At 40.8% G+C, this 20,177-nt stretch overlaps 1 protein-coding gene and 1 long non-coding RNA gene across 4 annotated transcripts in view; one reads left to right on the top strand and one right to left on the bottom strand.

Annotated features, from left to right (window-relative positions):
• Positions 1–4,377, bottom strand: part of VIPR2 (vasoactive intestinal peptide receptor 2) — a 57,099-nt gene extending 52,722 nt beyond the window's left edge. The window contains exons 1-2 of one of the 2 annotated variants that reach the window (XM_056336389.1): positions 4,058–4,377; positions 946–1,048 (exon numbers count right to left, since the gene is read on the bottom strand). In XM_056336389.1, coding sequence (XP_056192364.1) covers positions 946–1,048; positions 4,058–4,108 — 154 coding nt within the window. In that variant the 5' untranslated portion in view covers positions 4,109–4,377. The remainder of the gene's footprint in view (positions 1–945; positions 1,049–4,057) is intronic. The other variant, XM_056336390.1, reaches the window with a different exon arrangement.
• Positions 4,378–4,475: 98 nt separating this feature from the next.
• Positions 4,476–19,939, top strand: LOC130148147 (uncharacterized). 2 transcript variants are annotated; one of them, XR_008821480.1, is made up of 6 exons: positions 4,476–4,766; positions 13,104–13,221; positions 14,166–14,298; positions 15,733–15,888; positions 17,110–17,300; positions 17,400–19,939. It is a non-coding gene; the product is annotated as an uncharacterized LOC130148147 (long non-coding RNA). The 2 variants fall into 2 exon arrangements; XR_008821479.1 differs by having other exon boundaries at positions 15,733–17,300.
• Positions 19,940–20,177: the final 238 nt, after the last annotated feature.

Here is a 20,177-nt window from a genome sequence, read left to right as displayed (position 1 = left end):
CCTTTCTGCTCAGAAGTTCTGGCATACAATTTAACGAACGGTAACTAATTATAAAACATCAATACCTTTGTCATTAAAAAATAAATACACGCTTCCAGCTTTCCTAAAAAGCCAAAAATTTTTAGCAAAGTTTTTCCCTTGCTACTTTAATGTTACAGATTTGCTTTTCATTTGGCTGTCTGGATTTGTTTGTTGCCTTCATATTTTGCTTGCTGATCAAATGGCTCTATCAGTAGCTCTAACTCCCAAGAAAAAATGTCATTTTTTTCATAATCTTATTTTATAGTCATGAAAATGTAGCAAGGAAATTAGTAAAATCTAAAGTTAAAAAATAATAAACTACATCTTCCTTCTTTCTTCTATTAAATTACAATTGGCCATATTTGTATGTATATATTTATCTTTCTATTTAGAGAAAATAAAACCAATAAACTAACAGAGATGTAACGTTGCTCTCCAGTTTTCCCTTTGCATGACTCCATGGTACTCTGTGTGTGAATCTGATGTTACGTCTGAAACATCTTCTGCCTGGGAAACCCAGTGATTATTCCTGCCACTGTAACCTTACTTCTGACCATAGCTAGAGAGAGATGCTTGGATCCAAGGCTTTCAGCCTTTCTTCAGACTTGTTCTTTCTGCTGGTCCTGTCACCACCAGCCTGCAGCTTCTCCACTAGTCAGAAAATACTAGCAGCAACAGCTAAAACATGTGAATGCATTTGCTCCCATCTAGTGTCCCACCCAGTGTGTGCCTAGCACCTGGCACACCTCTCACAACACGTTTGCTGCAGGTGTACCTTTAATGCAAAATCTGCATAAATTCTAAAATACATAAAACTATAAGTACAGACAAATATGGCAACTGCAACCACAACAGCAAATAGGGTAAAGGGAGAAAATTCTGAATACTCCAGTCGTCCCTACATCACAGCTTATCTTTTCTTACCTTTGTAGTCCACCGGCTTTACATTCTTTAGAAGTTCCATGCACCTTGTTTCTTCCTTGTGAATCTCCAGCTGAAATCTGCACTCCGGATGGACACCATTCACCTGTGTCAAATTAAAAAATAGGCCAGGATCTCGACAGATGAATTAAAATGCTTTATGAAGGATGCAACTACCAATAATGAAAGCCACAGCTTTAACTGGCACTGGCTTTGCCCAAGTATTTGCTAGGCATTTTAGAGACACAGTCATTGCCCATTTTAGCTTCTCACACATTGACTTTTCAAAACAAAATGTTAAAATAAGCTACTAGAGCATTCACTGGTCCTTCCCGTAGCATTTCAAGGCCAACTGTAATTTACAAGAAAATATTTAACTTTCTAGTGCATTCACCAATACTGTTTCATGAGACTTTTTCCTCCAAGAAAAACTGAGTTAAACTGAAAAAGAAAACACGTTTGCTTTTTTTGCTTTTGTAGTAAGTTAGGCAGCTGAAAGTTTAATACAAATCACAGAACACTAAAACCGATCAAACTGCATTCTCTTTGACATGGTAAATTTTGCTTTTCTTCCCTTTTCAGCCATGTATATTTTATCTCCTGAAGGCCCCAGAACATGATTATTTGATTCAAGCAAGCGCTACACTGGAAGAAAACCCTACTCCTTTAAAAATGAAAGCACTATTGCCTTTAACTGATTTAGAGCCCTGCCCCCAGTTCCTTGGTTTTCAGAAAAGGCTATTTATGTCCACAGGAAGAGACAGGGATGTAGGGGAAAGAAACAAGACGCTGTGAAGTTGTACTGAAGACAGGTAGATTCAAAGAGGCAGACAGAGCCTAAATGAGAAACACATGGAGTCTGTAAGGGACTGCATGGGAGAAATGACTGTAGCAGGTGACAAATGGGACAGTAGGAAACTTCACCAGAGCTGAAAGGACAGTGAGATTAGCTCAAATGAAATAACATCATAATGAAATAAAATGTGAATATGCAATACTTCAGTCACCCTCATGCTTGTTACCAAGAAAAGTGTGGGCTCTCTCCAAGTTTCTGTCTTAATTTTTTTTTCAGGAGATACTTAATAATAGGATCTGGTAATAATCTCTGATTCATGAGACAGTATTTTTTTTTTAAATGGTAGTAATTAAGCTGTGATCTTTGACCCAGAAACTAGGACCCAGAGTTAGGACTGAGGACCTAGTTATTCTGCAGTCTCCTTGTGGGCAAGCCATTTGCACAACTTTTAAAAATACAGTGTAATAGCCATAAGCATAACAGCAGGAGCTCTTATGAAAACTCAAGAAAATCTGTCTCTTCTCCAAATGTCTCATTTCACCATCTACAACATCAGAACCTTACTCCTTTTCCCCCATCTTTTCTCTACATTGACTATTGAAATTGTATGTTTTCAGGGCAGATTTTTTTTCTTTTTAAAGTGAATTTGTACAAATCCTTAACAGAAATAAGGACTTCTAATACTTATAAAAGAAATTCTGTGTTATACTGAAAATTTATGTGTTTTGTTATGTATTATCTACTTGCAAGATAGCTGCCATGTAAAATAAAGTCCCATGTATACATAATAGTTTCAATTGCATTTTCCCTTTCACGTAACAGTTTTTTAATATTTTTTTTCCCTGTTGGAAACATTTGGTAACTGAGAGTAGATCTACTCATCAAAAAGTATTATAATTACTGGGTCTTGGAAAGTTAGATGCCAGTAAATATAAACGTTAATTAAATGAGGGATAAATAAAAGCAGCTACTACAATTAAGAAACCTGCCAAAGTGACTTCTCTGTCTCTCATACTTCCAAAAGAACTGCAAGCTTCCCAGTACCAGTGACCTAATAGTGATGGTTACTTTGAGAATATAAATTTGTTAGGACCCAAAGGTAAGGCATTACTTTCCAAACCTGGGACACCTGCCGCACTGTAACATACTTTGTTCTAATACATACACCCGTTTCATTCACATGTACTTCACCAAGCTAAAGAGATTTAGGGTTCGAGACTTTGTGGCACTGACCACATCCCTAAACACATCAAGAACCCCAAAATGGATTTTGAGGGCACTCTCCACCTTTCAGGGCTGGTGCTCATCCACCTTTCCCTCTGCTTTCCCAAGGGTAGGATACCCTTTGTAACCACCGAGTACTGAGCACACTGCACAGGTTCAGGCACAGCGAGCCGGGGGTCTGGCTGGGGGGTCTCCCTGCGGATTTAGCAGTTTCACAGTCATCCAGAAAAGCAGTTTGACTGGAAAAACATTTCTTCTGACAAAAGCGGCTTACATTTACCTTCAGTGCAGCTTCCCGACTTTTGGTGGAAGCGATGTTATTTTGAACTTACAGTAAAAAAAGATGGAAACATTTATAGGGCAGATTTTTTTATTTTTTCGTAAATCGCGTTGCCAGCAACGTTACAGAGTTCTACAAATAACCAAAGAGATGCTTAAAAAATACAAACACGTTAACAACAGACGCCCTAAATTTGACGACTTTACTACTCTTGAGTGCTTTGCACGTTGTTAGGCGGTAGGAGAATTTAACCACGCGGCAGCTTTCCCCCACATGACGGCTGCCAGCGATCCTCCAGCCGCAACGGGCAGAGCTTTGACAGCTCCGGCGGACAGCGCAGAGCAAAGCCCCCCCCCGACCCACGGCCCGGCCGCCCCAGCGCCGCTCCGCCGGGGTGGGGACGGGCCCAGCCGCGCGGCCCCGCCGGGGCGGAGCCGTCCCGGCCCCCGAGGACCGCCCGGGCGTGCGGGGCGCCGGCGCCCCCAGTCTGCGCGTCCGGCCCGGTGGCGGCTGAGGAGCGCTCCCCTCTGCAAGAGCCCTGCCCGGGGCGCCCGGTGAGGGCGAGCGGCGGGCGTCGCTTGTCTCCCGAAGTGAGCGCGGTGGGGCCGAAGTGTCCGCACCTGCTACGGCTGCCGCTGAGCCCCCCGCCGCCGCGGCCGGGAACGGGGGAAGCTGTGAGGCACCCCCAGCCCGCGGGGCTCCGCGCAGGCACCCCAGGGACGGGGGCGGCGGGAACAGCCGCAGGGGTCACCCCGTCCGCGGTCTGGAGGGGCCAGTTTTACCCTGCTCCCGGCGGCGAGCGCGGGGTGACTTACCCGCCCCAGGCTCCAGCAGAGGGAGAGGAGGAGGACCGGCAGGTTCCTCATGCCAGGCGAATGCCGGGGCCGGCAGGCTCCGCTGCCCCGCGCCGCTCCGCGGGCCCCTTTCTAAGGCGGCGAGCAGGGGCCGGGTCCCGCCGCGGCACCATAGGGCCCGGGGGCCGCCGCCGCGCCCAGCCGAGCCCCCGGCCCCGCGGGCGGCTGCCGCCCTGTGGCTGCAGGCGCCTCCCGCACCTGCCCCGGCCGCCTCCTGCCCGCCGCTCCGGCGGCCGTCAGCTCCCGGCCCGACTGAGCCCCTGCCCACCGCCTCTCTGCACTCAGCTCCTCCTCTAGATCCTGGCTCCCTTCCCTCCCGCTTCTCCTCAGCCCCTCTCCTCGGCTTCCTTTTCTCCTCCTCCCTCTCCCTGCCGCGGTTGCTCCCCCCATAAGAGGTGCGAGCCGCTCCCCGCCGCCGGGACGCCCCCCGCCCGTCCCAGCCCCCCGCAGGTGCTCCCCCGCCACCCCGGGCTGCCGCCGGCTTACGGACGGCATTTACCCCTCTCTGCCTGGCTCGGTGTGCCGGGGGAGCCCCTTCTCATGGGTTCACACGCAGCAGGGCCTGGGTGCCCGTCCGGGCAGCCTGGCGGAGCCGGCACCGGAGCGCCGTGAAACCGCTGAGGTAACCGAGCGCGGACAGACACACACGACCCCCGCCCCCCGATGCGGGGTAAGTGAAATGATCCCTGGCAGGGTCAGTCTTGTCACCGGGTGGATCAGCAACTGTATCACAAAATCTTTCTTCCCCTCAAGCTGCTTCTTTTTCGAGGTCTCAACAGAGGACCAAGTTGAAGGCAACTCGGTGTGGTTGCTTGGCAGTTTACACCAGGTGTGGATCTTGGGTTCGCCTCACAAGGCATATAAGATATATAATTAAGTGACATTTATGTTAGCCCATGGCTTCTGTAGAAAAAGCTGAGTTTGTATGCTGGTTTAAAAGCTGAGAATGAGAATAAAGTAGTTGTCTTTCCCCTGTATTGTATGTGCTGTAATTTAAGTACTGTGTGTGAAAAGGGACTGAGTGGGCAACGTAAGACTCTCCTAAATAGTCATATGCCACCCAAAATAACCAGCTATAAGCAAACCAAGGACACTTCTGCAAGAAAGCTGAAGAGACTTTTCACATTTTTAAATGCATTTGCAAAACTTGTTTTCATATATTGGGAAGAAAGACCTGATTATAACCTGTGATATCATTAAAAAGAAATACCACAAGCCATAATGAGCAGTGTTATAACCTGCATGCTGAGAGCAGAGGGAAACAATGCAGAAAGAAAAACTTCTTGTAGGATAGCATATGATTAAGTAACGAAAATACTTTTGTTGTGACAGAAAATAGTACCCCTTTGGACTGACTTTGATCTGTACGCGACAGGTGTACTGAAATGCCAAATTGCACCTACTCCTGAAACAGCTGGGTTGGAGAAGAACCTGGTTCTGCCGCTAGCTCTGAGATTCCTGGGCAGCCTCTCAGGTCAAACCTCTTGGAAATGGAGAATTGCACAGCGGAACCCCGCTGGTTCCCGACACCGATGCCTGAGGTTCCTCTGCAGGCTCCTGGTTATTGACACGTGCAGCCTGGGCGCGCTCCTTGCAATTTCTTAAGAGCCGTAGGTCTTTTCCAAACCATTTCTCAAAACCATTTTTTAAATCTTATCTTTCACAAGAACTTGATGTCTTATCATTATTGCAAGGCTTTGGAAAAATCCTTTCTGTCTTCTCTTTACAAGTTTGGGGTGGGTTTTTTTTCCACGTTGTAATGACTGGCATCCTGCTAAGAAAGCAGTCACTCTCATGAGTGAAATTTATACATGCCAAGAAGGCTCTTCAGCTACTTCAGCAGTAGACTCAACAGCAGTCTGTGTGTGGAGGAGCTGTCAGACAGACTGTCCACCAGCAGCACTGCCCCAGCTGCTGAGGACACAAGAGTTGCCAGACACCAAAACCCAGTGTTTGATTCCTTGAGCAGATGATTCATTAGGCTATTGAAGCTGAGTAGCCTGGGAAACCAACTAATGAATTAGTATTAACATGCTGTGTAGAAAGAGTCTTGGGAACTGTCATCATTATTCCTTCTGTGGAATGACAGAAACTAGTATCTTGGGTAGTAGGCAGTCCACATATCCCACAACTGGCAAAAAAAGTTTTGAAACTTGCACCTTTTCTGTAAGAAGATTGTCCAGAGTCAGATTTTTGTGATGTTTTGTTTGCAATGAATCAGCATTTTTAGGTGAAAAGAAAAATCATCAGTTATTTCTCAGCCGTTTCTTCTGTCGCTATTCCCAGTGACTCTGACATGAAAGAGACATCAGATGAAAGAGATGCATCAAATAGTAATATTTTTTTAGATATAGCTAAGTACTTTTTTTTTTTCCTGAAGAGAATACAAATTATTGATGGATGAAACCCATAAAATGTGGTTCAAATTCTTTTCACTTAAACATAGCACAGTTCAGAGTCCTGTTATAGCAGAAGCAGAGGGGGGAAAAAGAACAAGAATGGAACTAAACCAGCTGTTTCATATATATGAATGGTGTATATTTATGTTATATATGTCTATGTATTATATAGATATATATAAGAATGAGACTGATGCTTTTATTCAGCAAAGAATGGATAGGGTTATGAAGGAGCCAAGGAGTCATATAAATTTAGACAGTCAGTGTAGATTTGATGCCATTTCCGAGAACAACCTGTCAAGTTCAAAGGAAAGAACAAAGAGGGATTTTGTGGAGCTATCCATGAGGCACAGGAGGACTGCACAGACATGGAAGAAAAGGATGGAGTCCAAACATGGAGAGAAATTCATCCTCTCTTCACAATAAAGCTGGTAGAAAAGTAAATGCAGTTTGATTGAAATAGATACTGTTTTGAATTCAGCAGAGCCTGAGCGTTAACAGTGAGGGCAGTAAAAGCTGAAATCAAAAGTTCAGCAGCAGGTAATGGACGTAGTGGCAAGCAGTGCCAAGGTACCGCAGGCTCTCTGCTCCCACAGCATATGCAGAAGCCAAAAGGTTTGCTCCAATTCCAGCTGTTAGATAAGTCTAGCTGCAAAGAAAGGTACATGCCAGTGCGGTTAGAAGTAGCAAGTACCTTCTGTCTGGCTATCTGTTTCTTCGGAATCCTCTAATACACAGTGTTGGCAATAAAGTAGCTGATGTGATTTTGGTCAGGCTTTCCATACTGAAGCAATGTCATCCATTCCCATTTTAGCTTAATCCTTATTTAAATTGTTTGTGGAGTTCAAGATGTTTTGACAACTTGTGTTCTATCCACAAATCATATTCATGTCATGTGTATAAAGACTAAAAAACTATTGCTTTCATTGTTTAAAAGGAGGTTGACTTTTGTTCAATCATCTAAAAATTACTGTTTACACAATGCAATAACATACAGTTGCCAGAAATACCTGAACCACATGAAAAACTTAGAAGGGTTTCCCTCAGAGCATGTGTACAAGATGTCTTGGATAACATGCCTTTTCCAAGGGTGGCCATCTCTTGAGCTGCTCAAGTTATTTCCCATGTTTTGAGTCCTGCTTTCAAGACTGTAGAGAGATTTTTTGCTTTCACTTTATGCAGAATTCTGTACTAACTCCCATTGCAAAAGGAATGCACTTCCTAAGTCTTCACACTTAGCAAAGACACTAGGTCTTCGTCAGATATTCGCAAATCTCCCAAAGGCACTCTCTACTGTCATCCTGCATTTTGTTAGGCTTTCCACGCCACCCCGCCCCCAGAATTCCAGATACTTAAGATTCCTCAGCCATGGAAATAGAGGTTAGAGAGGGTTTCCAGGAAAAAGAAATTGTGACTTTAATGTACACGCTGTTTGGACCTTTTATATGGAAGAAGATTAAAGTTTCCCAAAATTTTAGCATCAGTAACTATTAACATGAATGATCCTATTGAGCCTCTTTCAATGATCAGATGGAAGCATATCAAAGAAGGTGCCAGGCCTGAGTGGAGCAAACAGCGTGTGTCCTGCTTATGACAATGGGAATCCAGATCTTGGGCAGGTGCCGGGGGACATAGGGCTACACACCCCCCTTTCAGCAGCAGTGTAGGGTTGCTACTGTCCAGCAGCTGACCCTCCTGCACCAAATGTAGTAGCTGCAGTAAAGAGGATAAGGTGAAATGTAGATTCTCTGAATAAACAAAAAAACCTCACCAATGTATTTTGTCTGCAACTCCAGCAAGTGTTCAAAAAGTTCTAGTTATTTTGAACTTCTTCTGTTGTTACTGATCATCTTACTTGAACCTTATACTTGTTTCTTAGAAAAAGAAGCAATACCATGCAGAGGGAGAGTTTTCTAAGAAAAAGCTATCTTTAAGGGTCACCTCAACTTTTTAATTCTCTTCCATTTCAGCATCCCCAACAGTGCCCCGCTGTAGTAGCTTCATGCTGTAGCTGAGAGCATGTCTTTTACTGGTGGTGCACAAACTGCTCCACAAACTGCTTTTTTTGCTGTAGCCTGCAAAATGGTAATTTACCAACCTCAGCATGCCAAATGCACCGAAACAGTGCATATTCCTAACCAACAACATAGCGATATGAAGAACTCTTCAGAGTGGTCTTTCTGTAATCTGCAGGTAGCTTGACTACTCAAAAATAGGTCTTTGCAGATTAGAAGCACAAAGAAATTCTATGAAAATAGACTTTTCTTTTTGGTATGTTAAGCCCAGGACTTTTAAACTGCTTGTTTAAAGAGATGTCTACAACCGTGAAGTCTTCGGTCAGGATATGGCACAGGGACATTTTTCACAAAGACACAGCATGTAGTCTATAATACTACGTGTGAAGTATGCAATTTTATCACCTCTCCCTCAAATTTGTAAGACTCCCGCATCTTTTGTAATTTCAAAAGAGCAAGAGAAGTCCCTTCAGTATAATAAACCTCTCCAATTTCTAGGGTATTCTATTTTTCCTATTTCCATTATAGGCAAGAGAAAGGGCCCATTCTGGCAAGTCCTTTCATTAATACTTATTGAACGCATTCCATTAGTAAGTATTCTGTTACATTCACGTATATAGGTGAAGCAGAATCTGATCTTTTAAGTTTATAAATTAAATATAAAATAAATTATTTGGGTATCTGGCATAATGGAAAATACTTGGCTAATGTAATTTTAGCCACAATATGCTACAAAGCTCCAGGCTTGATCAGTGGGCTTTGAGTCTTTTACTGGCCATGAAGACATCTAATCTTTTTATTCTGATGTATTTTTTATTCTTATGCAATGAAAGGAAAATTTTGCCTATTATTTTTAGGGGTTTTGTAATGATTAGTTATTATGATGATAATGTTTTTTTGTACAATTTAAAGGGTAGACTTTGCCACAAAATGCTAGAGGCAAAACTCAAAAACTGCAGAAAAACCCCCAAAACAAAACAAAAAACAACTGAGAAAGTGGCAGGCAAGGCTTCAGAAAAGTAGAGAAGAATACGTGCAGAAGGGAAAACAAATGGAAAATAGAATAAAATACAAATAGTATTTATCAAGAGAAGTCAGTATCAGCTTGATTCAATACTTTTCTTTACCGAGAAAAAGTAAGAAATTGTCTTACTATACAAAGAAAAGGCACTAGATTTATTCTAGACAGCTGTCAGTAAAGTATTTGATACAGTGCCATAGAAACTGCTAGTTAAAATTGAAATGATGGAGGTTAATGAAAAATCCCTTTGGCCAAAATGTGGTTAAATGAACCTGACAAATAATGCTGATGTGTAAATAGGAGGATAAAAGGAAATAGCAGCAAAGCTCCTCAGAGATCATGCTGGGGTCCTATTTTATTATTTTTAGCAATTGTTTTCATTATTGACAAAACAAAATTTGCTAATGATTCAAGGTGTTGTCAATAGTAAGCAGTATGTGGATATCCTACAGAACTGGAACAACTGAAAATGAAGTACTAGAAAAAAGCTGGAAATAAAACAAAGCAAAATGGAAGGTCATGTGCTAAAGAGCAAGTGTTTCCACCATAAGCTAAAGTGCAATAGCAGGATGTCCTGTGTGTACAAGTCAGTGTGTGGCAAATACGAATATTAATGTGACATGGCTGTGAAAAATAGCTGTGATCTTAACACATATGGGAGAGATACTTGCTGGTAGAGGTAGAAAAGTAATGAGGCTAACTAACACGCAAAGGATCGGTCAGATCTTATCTGGAGTGTTGCATATAAATTTAGCAATCCACAGCCAAGAACGATTAATTTAGAAGGTGCACAGCAAATAAATGAAAACCTAAGTATTTTAGAGAACACTTGGTTCAATCGCCTGCTAAAATATAAACCGAGATGAAATATGTTGCCAGGAAAGGAACTATGTAGACTAAGGAAATTTGGCAAAAAAACAGGTGGATTAACCTAGGTGAGAGTAAATGCATAGATTGATATCCAGATAGCTGTTCTGGACAAATATTTTAACAGTGAGGGCAAAAAAAGAAGAGTTTGAATTTGGTAGAATTTGATCAGCCAGTGAAAAGGATTTTGTGTTGTGTTCCCGTGCACAAACAGGAGGCCAGGCTTTTCTAGAGGTCTTTTCCCAAGCCCGTATCCTACCTTGTGGTAAGTAGTCCCCCTCCAAACCTTTAAAACTGTTCTACAGAAAATTGGTTGCTGGAGTTTTTTGACTTTTTACACAGAAAAAGTAATTCTCTATACAAAGTGCACACCTTTGTGGAAAATACCTGTTTTCCATCAAAAATAGGTCTATTTTTTGCCAGAAATACAAATATTTAGCTTTTGTATAATTTTTTTCATTTGGGGCTTTTCAAAACAACCATAGATTTTGCTAGAGGGGGAAAAAAAAGTCTCTACCAGGCTCTACTTTCTGAAGATTTTTCACTCAGTGGGACCTTTTCTTGGTACAAAACAGATTTTAGGCCAATTTACAAAAGCTGGATCTGGATCTTCATTTTTTGGTAATCTGGGAGTATTTGTGTCAAGAGCCCTGTACTGGGCTCTTCTCCAGAAACAGTGGAAAATGAAACATTAAGGCTTGTACTAAAGGGTGATTAAAAAGGAGATGAAAAATCCAGGCCACCCCTAGTCTTGGTACATTAGAGTGCTAATTCTGAAGGATTTTAGGTCTTTTAATACAGCCAAGTACATATATAGTGAATTCTTAGTCAGAGTAAGTTACAGCTTGAGGTTGCTTTGATTGTTAAGGTTTTGTATCTTTAGGATAGAATGTTGTTTATACCATGGGGTTTTTTTCCGACACTTCAGGAAGAAGACTGAAGCTTGGCATACCTTAGAAATCCAGAACATTATTGTGCCAAAACCTCTGAATAACCAACAGCCTAATGGGTTATACATAAAGCAAAAATTCAGAAAGGAGATGAGATTTCAGTGTAGTTATCAATATGGGACTTGATTTCTCTTGCTTAGCTCAAGTATACCCAGGAGACATGAAAGGAGAAACTTAATCTTTAGTGTAATCAAACTTCTAAACAAATGAAAATTGCTGTCTCCATTAAGACAAAAATTCAACAGCATAAGGTAGTAATTGAAGCCTAATTGTTCAGTGTAATGCGATCTGAACGATGCTCTGATCAGGAATGGATTACTGAAGTTTGTATGAGGAATTTTCCCACATAGCAGGAGGGTAAAAGAAATACATGTTGACAAAACAAGCCCCTGTAATCCACAGGAATGTTCCACAGACAAAATCAATACCACCCACTTCAGGCGCCCAAGTTAAACAGAAAAGTTGTCATACAGGCTGCTAGTGTTAGTGGGTGAAGAAAGATGGGCATTTGTGCAAAACGAAATACTAGGAACAAAGGTGTGCTTTGTCGTGTGGAGATGGCATCTTTGATACTTTCTCTTTGGTTGATATGAGCTACTTGCTTTGAAAGTTGTTAGAAATGGATGGAAAATGACAGCCAGATTCATGGTCCAGCTTCAAGAGGAGACATGGAGGATGCATTTGAGCAGAGAGAGTAGATCGGACAGCCAGGAGCTGTATGTTCAAACCCTTTCAGGCTTACATGGCTCTGGAAACCCACATTTCCCACTTCCTGGGCCAGTGCATTGCTGTGGTATTACACAACAGATGTGTCTTAACAACTATGGCTTTAAATAGATGTAATAAAGTGCTTGTAGGCCCTAGATGCTCACATCTTGCTGGAAAAAAAAGTATGTTTTTGGGCTGCATCTTGCCCCATATTTCCTGAATCATTCTTTAACAACTTGTAAGTCCTGAGAAACTAACTCTGAGATCGCTTGCTCTGATTCTAGAGGTGTGTTGAGTGGCCTTGGGTTTGTGTAGCTGAAGTGGGTATTGAGGAAGCTCAGACTGGAATCATGGAACCCTCAAGAGAAACTGGATGTTGGCTTGTTAGCCTTAATCCTGCATTTGTGGCCCAACCCTGTTCACTTTGAGAGCAATGACAACAGTCCCATTGGCTTCAGCTGGGAACACAGTCAAGCGCTTGGCTTGAAACCATGTAAATACTGCTCCAACCTAAAATTTCTATAAATCACACTGCTCTTTTTGAGGTGAGCACATAGCTGGCTGGGCTTATGATCATCAGAGGAATGATGGCACAGTCTTCTCCTTTTTTAAGTATCTTATAGTACCTATAGTGTAGGGCATTTCATATACTGAGGAATGATAAGCACTAACTAAATATGCCAGCAATTAGCTAACCACGCCTGCTGAACTGAAATGCCAATTCAACTTTTCCCCAGTTGCAAAGCTATTTTGGGTTGGAAGCTTAGAAATTAATCCTAAGAGATGTAATTTCGCTGCTTTAATATATACTGTTTTTAATGGAATTGTGCAGAATGATTAGTGAGAGGCAAATGTCAAAAAACCAGACAGAAACTGACTCACCAGTCATAGGATTTAATACTAAGGTCAAGCTATGGAAATACAATGGTGCTCAATCTTTATTACCTTTCACCTTACGTAGTGATTTACGTGGGAGAAAAATGACTGGAGTGGATGTAATGTCCTATTTTTCAGATTTTGATGAGATTTTACATATTCCTTCCACAGTTGTCAGCAATGGCACAGGGCAAAAAGCATTTAAAACAAGACAAGAACCCAACACAAAGGAACAAGTTCAGAATGTCCTAGAAGATGATTATGAGCAATTGCCTACAGAGATTTTAAGGTTTACTTTATTTTTATATTTTTGGGGTATAGTGAAATGTGACATTCTGCCCAAATAGAGCATAGTAAGAGCACACACAGTGCACTTTCCCTTCCTAGTCATTCCACTTTCCCCCTCTTTTTCTTAATGCATTTGCATATGCCGATTGGTAATAAACCTTTAATGTTGATGGTTTTTTTTTATTTGCAAAACAGCTTTCATGACAGAGCTTTGATTGCCTGGGCTGCTCTAAAGTAAATGAGCTTCAAATTACATTATGCTTGAACTAACTGCATGTACTCACTAGAAGTATCTCAGTCCGTAAGTGGCACAGGAAGACAGGAAAGATGAAATGCTAACACCAGGTTTCATGCAATACTAAATTTACATGTTGGTATTACTGATTTTCTTCTTCTCTATTGCTGAAACAGCCCCCAGCTCACACATTCTCTAAGTCTTTGCTGAAGTTCTGTCCCTTAACTGCTACTCATCACCCTATGCTACTGTTCTGCATTTTGGTTGTGGTATGGTGATGAATTACAGGACTCAGATTCAAAGTGTCATCTACTTGTGTTCTCACTGTTCATTTTTTCATCTGGCCTTTCTGCTCTGCTGTCTATCCACCTTGTACTGGCTGGGCACTAGATAGCGTTTGGTAGTAATTTTACTCTTTTTTCCCTCAACAGCTTCTTAAGGTCATTTGCCAGCTCCCACTTGTCAAGCCATGATGCTGACTTACCTGGGGAGCCCAATGTGTGGTCAATATCAGGATTTCAAATTACCCAGTGACTAAGATTCTGACCGCAGTAGCCACAGCAACTTCATTACTACTTTGTTTTGAATATATTGCTCGTAGAGGTCACTTGCCTAACTGAATTTGAAATGAACAGCCTTTCTGTTATTTCTGGAAAGAATTATGTGTTTCTGAAAATGAATGGTTGGGTTTTTTTTCTGTTTTCTTGTAGCTACTCTGAAATACGAAGGGCTTGCCATTCTGCCAAGGGATAAGTGCATTGATTATGTTAATGCTGATGGAAAGAATGATGAAGACATGATGCTGCAGAAAGGATACAGAAGGGAAGAATCAAATTCAAGGAGGTAGCACAAATCTGAAGACATAGATGGTTGCTCATGAAATGATGAAACGCAATAAATGTTCATGGAATGATGATGTATTCCATACAAGGTGTATAGGATGATACTTGACACTGTCACTTTCTGTGGAGTCTGATTCCCCTGGGCCTCTTGGGTTAAGGGATAAGTGATGTCTGGGTAAGGCATTGGTGTCATTTTCAGTTGTGGTAGGAGATACATAAACAAGAATGCTGTTCCTCTTATTTTCAAAAAGATTTGCATGCAGAGGAGGAAGGTCAATAAAAAGGATAGTCACAGGGTAACACTCTGGCAGGTAGCAGAGACTATTCAAAGATACCACATAGGGATTCGGGGCAAGTGCATCCAATTTTAGAAAGACCAAAAAAAATCCAGCATGGCTGAACAGAAGGGTAGGGGAGGTTACTGGAAAAAAGGAAGAACCTTTCAAAAGCTGAAAATGTGCCTAAATGAGGAAAACCAGAAAATCATAAAACTTCACACATTACATGTAAACAAGCAGAATAGGACAGGAGATGAGCTTCCAAATGGCATCAGTACTAATAGTAAAATCTTTCTCAAACGCATCAGAAGCAACAAGTCTACTGGAGTGTCAGTACAGCCAATAGAGGATCAAAGTACATCAGACTTTTAAAAAAATAAGACATAGAAGGAAAATTAAATGGATTCCTTGCATCTGTGATCACAGTGAAGGAGTCTAGAGAGCTCACCTTGGTAAACCCTTGCTTATAATCAGTGTTTCAGGAAAATCTGTCTCTAGTAAAGATTTTGGTAGAAGTTACAGAACAAAGAGACAAAAAGAACAGTAACTACCAGCTCTGGCAATATTCCCAAAGGATCCTAAAGGAATTACCAAGTGAAAGATCCAAGCTGCTAACAACAGTGTGCAATTTCTTACTTAAAATTTGTTGCAGAAGATTGAGAGTGAGCTAATAAAGTACAGATTTTTAAATGGTATTCCAGGGGACATGTGTGGGTAGCAGGAAGATGAATAATGAAAGATTGCTACTACTCTCTCTCAATAGAAAAAACTAGTTAGGACATGACATTAAACCACCAAAAGAGCTACTTTTTTCACACAATGCATAGACCTTTCCAGAGGATGCTGGGGTTCCTGAAAGTTTATACAGGTTAGATATTGATCAAATTAATGGAAGAAAAACCCACAGAGGGTTAAGTACAAAAATGTTACCATTGGCTTAGGAAATATGTTAAATGCAAGTCACTGGATTCTGGGAGAATACTTATGAAAGACCAACTGTCTTTGTGCTGTTTTTATACTCTTCTCTACATTATTTGCTGTTTGCTGCTGTCAGAGACAGGGTATTGGATTAATGTGGAAATCCTGATGGTTTTTAGGTATTCTTTCTGTTCCAACAGTTTTAATAAGCAAATTTGTCTTTGCTGGTTCTTCTGCAGGTAGTTAACAGGAAAAGGGCAAGTTCCTTCTCCAGAATCATCCTCAGTAACCTGATGTGAAGCGATTCCCTGGGAGATGAAGAAATGAGGCAAATAATCCCTGTTTATTTAACTCCTCTACAGCTTTACCCAAAATGTGTTAGAAGTGACTGAAAGGTAAAGAAACAAAAATCAGGAAAAGGGCAGGCAGCATCAAAACTCTGCCTTTTAGTTAATTTTTTTTCACATTAGTTTTGGTTTTAATTTGTGCTTTGGATTTTCATACACTTTGTGTAAATGTATAGACATTAGCAAATATCTTGTTTACTAGTTTGAAGTGCACATTTATTTCTTGTTGACTGGCAGGATTATTAATAATTTTTAATGATTATATATTTGCCATTTTAAGTTTGCTTAAGCACTTTTTGGTGTTCACTTAATTGTAAGGAAACAGAAAACTGAAATCATATCAACCTCAAAAGATTTTATTAAAGGGTAGAAACAACAACTAGTAATATGTATTAGCCAAGTCCATGGTACACTGTGTTCCCAAACTAGTAAGCAGAGAAAGATCCATTTAGATTGATGTTTTATTTGGAAAATAGATTGATTCTTACACCGCTTATTCCATAAATTGATTAGGTATAACATACCTTATACAGTCTAGGAGTCCCCTCATCCTTGAAGTTTAAAATAATATTCACAACAGGAGCTCCAAAGACTTGCAGCATTATCAGGAATACTCACAGTATTTCACTACTTCCAAAACAAAATTTGCATTAGCAATCAGTTACTCTCTGCAGCATGGCTCGCCTGCGCCAGAGATAGAACTAAAAGAACTTCCAAGATGCTCTTTATTAGCTCTTGGCAGCATAGATGTGATATTCCTGTGGAATATCATGCTCTCCTAAGCCAAACAAATGCAAGGAATGTCCGTTTAACACAACCCCTTACACAGGCTGAACATTGCAAAGTTATGGAACAAAAAGTGGGCAGGATGTAAAGGAAAAAGACAATATACCTCCTTAAAGGAAAAGCAATATACTGTTTTGCAAAGGGACTTGAAGAATGATACTCTGAGGTGTAAGGCTACAGGCAAAACACACTCAGGAGAAACAGGTTTCCTCTCATCTCAAGTAGAGAGGACACGAAGGAGGAATGTCTTTTGCAGGTACTGTTAGGACTGAAAAGCCTCTGGCTCAAGAGCATGGGTGTGTGTATAAACATATCCTAAAGGATATTCCCTGAAGGGAAGCTGTCCTTGTATGAGTGTCATTAATGATTTGGCATAGTGTGTGAATGCCATCCCCAGAAAGCTTCTTGTTACTTACCAATAAATGGGAAGTAACTGATTAAGCAACACCTATTAGTCATTTGGCAACATGTTGCTTTCTACAGTGATCAGTGAGTACCTTGATAGAAAGAACCAATAGCTTCCATATTGGTATGGGAACATGGGATACTTCTTCTCAGACTTCAACATTGCTCACAAGTTTGCGCTGGTATGGCTACTGCAGCAAAATGGATATGGGGTTACTCGGAAAAAACTGCACACAGAAAGGACTATTTTCTTCCTCGAATCTCATTAGGTATGTATGGATATGGTGACAGTATGGCTATGTTTGATTGTATTATTTCTAAAGACTATCCAGATCTCTCTCACAGTTAATTTTCTTTTTTCAAATCAGGAAAAATCTGGCATAGGCGAAGTTTAAAAAATATTGTCCAGAATTCAGCTAAAAGGAAAGTTTTATAACTTCAATTGCTAGTGGACAAAAGAAAAATGTATTTCAGCAGATTCTGGGCTCAACCCTGGTACTTGCAGACTGTCCTGAGGAGAAGAATTGCCAGCTTCTGTTTATTTTCCTGGAAGACTGTAATTTCCAAAAGCATGTATCAATGTGTTTCTAGACTTTGGCTATGATTTTAGGATTCCATCCTAAAAAAGTGCTGCTAGGTGAAGACTAAGCAGCCTTAACACCACAAGGCTGGATTGGGTCCCAATACAAATGCTCAAACTGTTTAGTTAACTCCAAATATTTATACTTATACAATGTATTTCAGTAACAAGCTGTATATTATTTAGTAAAGTTTTCCCTGGAATTACCCAGAAACATAAATTAATTTCCTGCAAGGTCAGTATTGCTAAGATGAATACATATCCTTGTTTATTATTTCTGTTCCAAACTGCTTCATTCCTCTGTAATAACTTTCTCTGAAAGATAAATCTAATTTCCAAATCCTTCCTACTGAATTATAAACAAATCAGATAAACAGCTATAAACCAGTTCCATCCACAAACAGAAGATGGAAAATTTATCCCCCAGATTTTAAAACATATAATTGGGTATCAGGTAAAAGAAAATTAAGTACATTTGTGAATGTTAGCATAGGTCTTTGTTTCCAATTCCTCATTCCGGATGAGGTAAAATAGCCCAGATATTCTGTTTGAAGGCTTTGGTAGCAGTGCTTGATTGTGAGACCAAATATTAGCCACTGGATGGCTTTCATGCCTTTCTACCTGATCTGCACTAACCTACTTCAAATAAAGTTATGCCAGAATGAATATTGCAGAATTTTTGCTTTAGCAATTTACTCTCTAGTACTCCAACTATTTAGTTCATATAAAAAGATGCCCCTTTAAAATATTTTATTTGTCTAAAAATAAGTCTGACTATAACGTAACAAAGTTCAGGTTCTCTTTTGTGCTTCTATGGGCAACATGTCTCATAAGAAAGTTTATGAAGTGCCTCCAAATTGCTACTGAACACCCTGAGCTCTCTGTAGGGGGTGTCTACCGGAGTAGAAGATAGCAGTCCCAGGTGAATTTGTTTTTTTACTTTGATCTCTGATCCTCCTCTTCAGCTGTTTGGTTTTCTTCTTAACATCTCCACAGTCTATGCATAGGCTTTTGCTATGCCAAAAGTTTTGATCAAGTCATTCCTATTTCTAAATACCTCCAACTCAACAACTTCTATTATGTCAAAGCTCTCATACTGCTCACAGAGTTCTGTAGAGGTCTTTCTTCTTCTAGTTGTTCCTACTCATCCTGAGTCAAACTGTGCTCCATCAGTTCTCTTTGTCCCCAGTTACAAACATCTTTCTCGTGGTTTCTCAGACACTTGTGCATTACTTTTTCCTGTCCCTATCCATTGATCAGAAGTATTATGAAGTAAAAAGTCTCTCCCTAGTGCCTGTGTAGTGAATGTGGGGAATTGTCCTATCTCAGAAGAACTGCAACAGCCAACGCTGTGAGTGGGGACAGCTGAAACCGATCTCCAGAAAACACGGAAGAGAGATCTGTGAGCTAAGGCTCCTCTGTCACTCCAGCATATCTGCGGGAGCTCAGGGTCTCAGGCAGGCCCTCCATTGCTTGGACCTCTTGGGTAGAGTCCACTGAGAGGAAAAAAAATAATTTTGCTCCAAACCCTTGCAATTAAGAGTATCCAATCAGTGCAGGGGAGCAGAGTTCTTCTTTATGTAATGGGGCTTAAGCCCATCATTCAGAAAATGTTTGTTCCGGGAAGGAGCACTTGTAATTTCTCATGTTGAAATTTGTACCTCTGCGCACGGCATTCACAAGACCCCAGCCAGCCCAAACAAGCAGCAAAGCTGAAGTTTCTTGGAGAGATGAGGTAGCTTTCCTGAGGTCAGTCTATGGGCCAGAGGCTGAATTCCACTCTCCTGAGCCCAACGGTCCTATTTGGTCTTCTAGGCTGCAGAAAATGAAGAGATGCTCTTTTTCAATGTCTTTGAGATCAAATTGTGGCATTTGTTCAAAATACTGAGGAAAGCCTGAGAATAGTTACTGCACTTCCGAACAAACCATTAGGGCAGGAAATATGCGATTCTTCTCTTTTGTGTATATTCCAATTGCTAATAAAACAAAAAGTAAACGTTCTTTTAGCAGTTTCCAAAATGAGATTGTAGTCTCTCTCATGTACTGCCTTTTATTTCTTCACTTCGTTGTATATGCATAGGCAACTAGTTGAATGAACTTGGTATCTAAGATATCCTCCACTTCCCACCCCAGCTAGTAAAGTATCTTCCACCACTTCCTGCCCCCAAATGCATAAAGATATGAAAACAAGCTGTATTAAAATAACTAGATGAAAAAGATGGTATAAACTTGTTGAAATACTGTGTCAACATAATTTTGATAAAGGTTATTTCAGTTTCACATCAGCTGACCTGAAAATAATAATAAAACTTGTTTTCATAGTTCCAATTTCTAGAGTATTACCCTGAAATTTTCATTTTAGACTCATACTCGTATACACATTTTTTAATAGTATTTTTCCTTTGCTGAAGGTGGAGCGAAACATGGTTCAGTTATAGACCGTAAAGCATGTGTCAGTGAGGTCTCAGCCTTTAAAGTAAGAAAACTTCTTATCTCTTATGAACACACCTGCTAAGATTTAAGATGAAGAGGTTTACTGGAGATACTTGGCTGCAGATCTGAAGCC

The sequence above is a fragment of the Falco biarmicus genome, chromosome 4, assembly GCF_023638135.1.
Source record: "Falco biarmicus isolate bFalBia1 chromosome 4, bFalBia1.pri, whole genome shotgun sequence".
Classification (NCBI taxonomy): Eukaryota; Metazoa; Chordata; class Aves; order Falconiformes; family Falconidae; genus Falco; species Falco biarmicus.
This window is presented reverse-complemented; position numbering and strand designations above follow the sequence as displayed.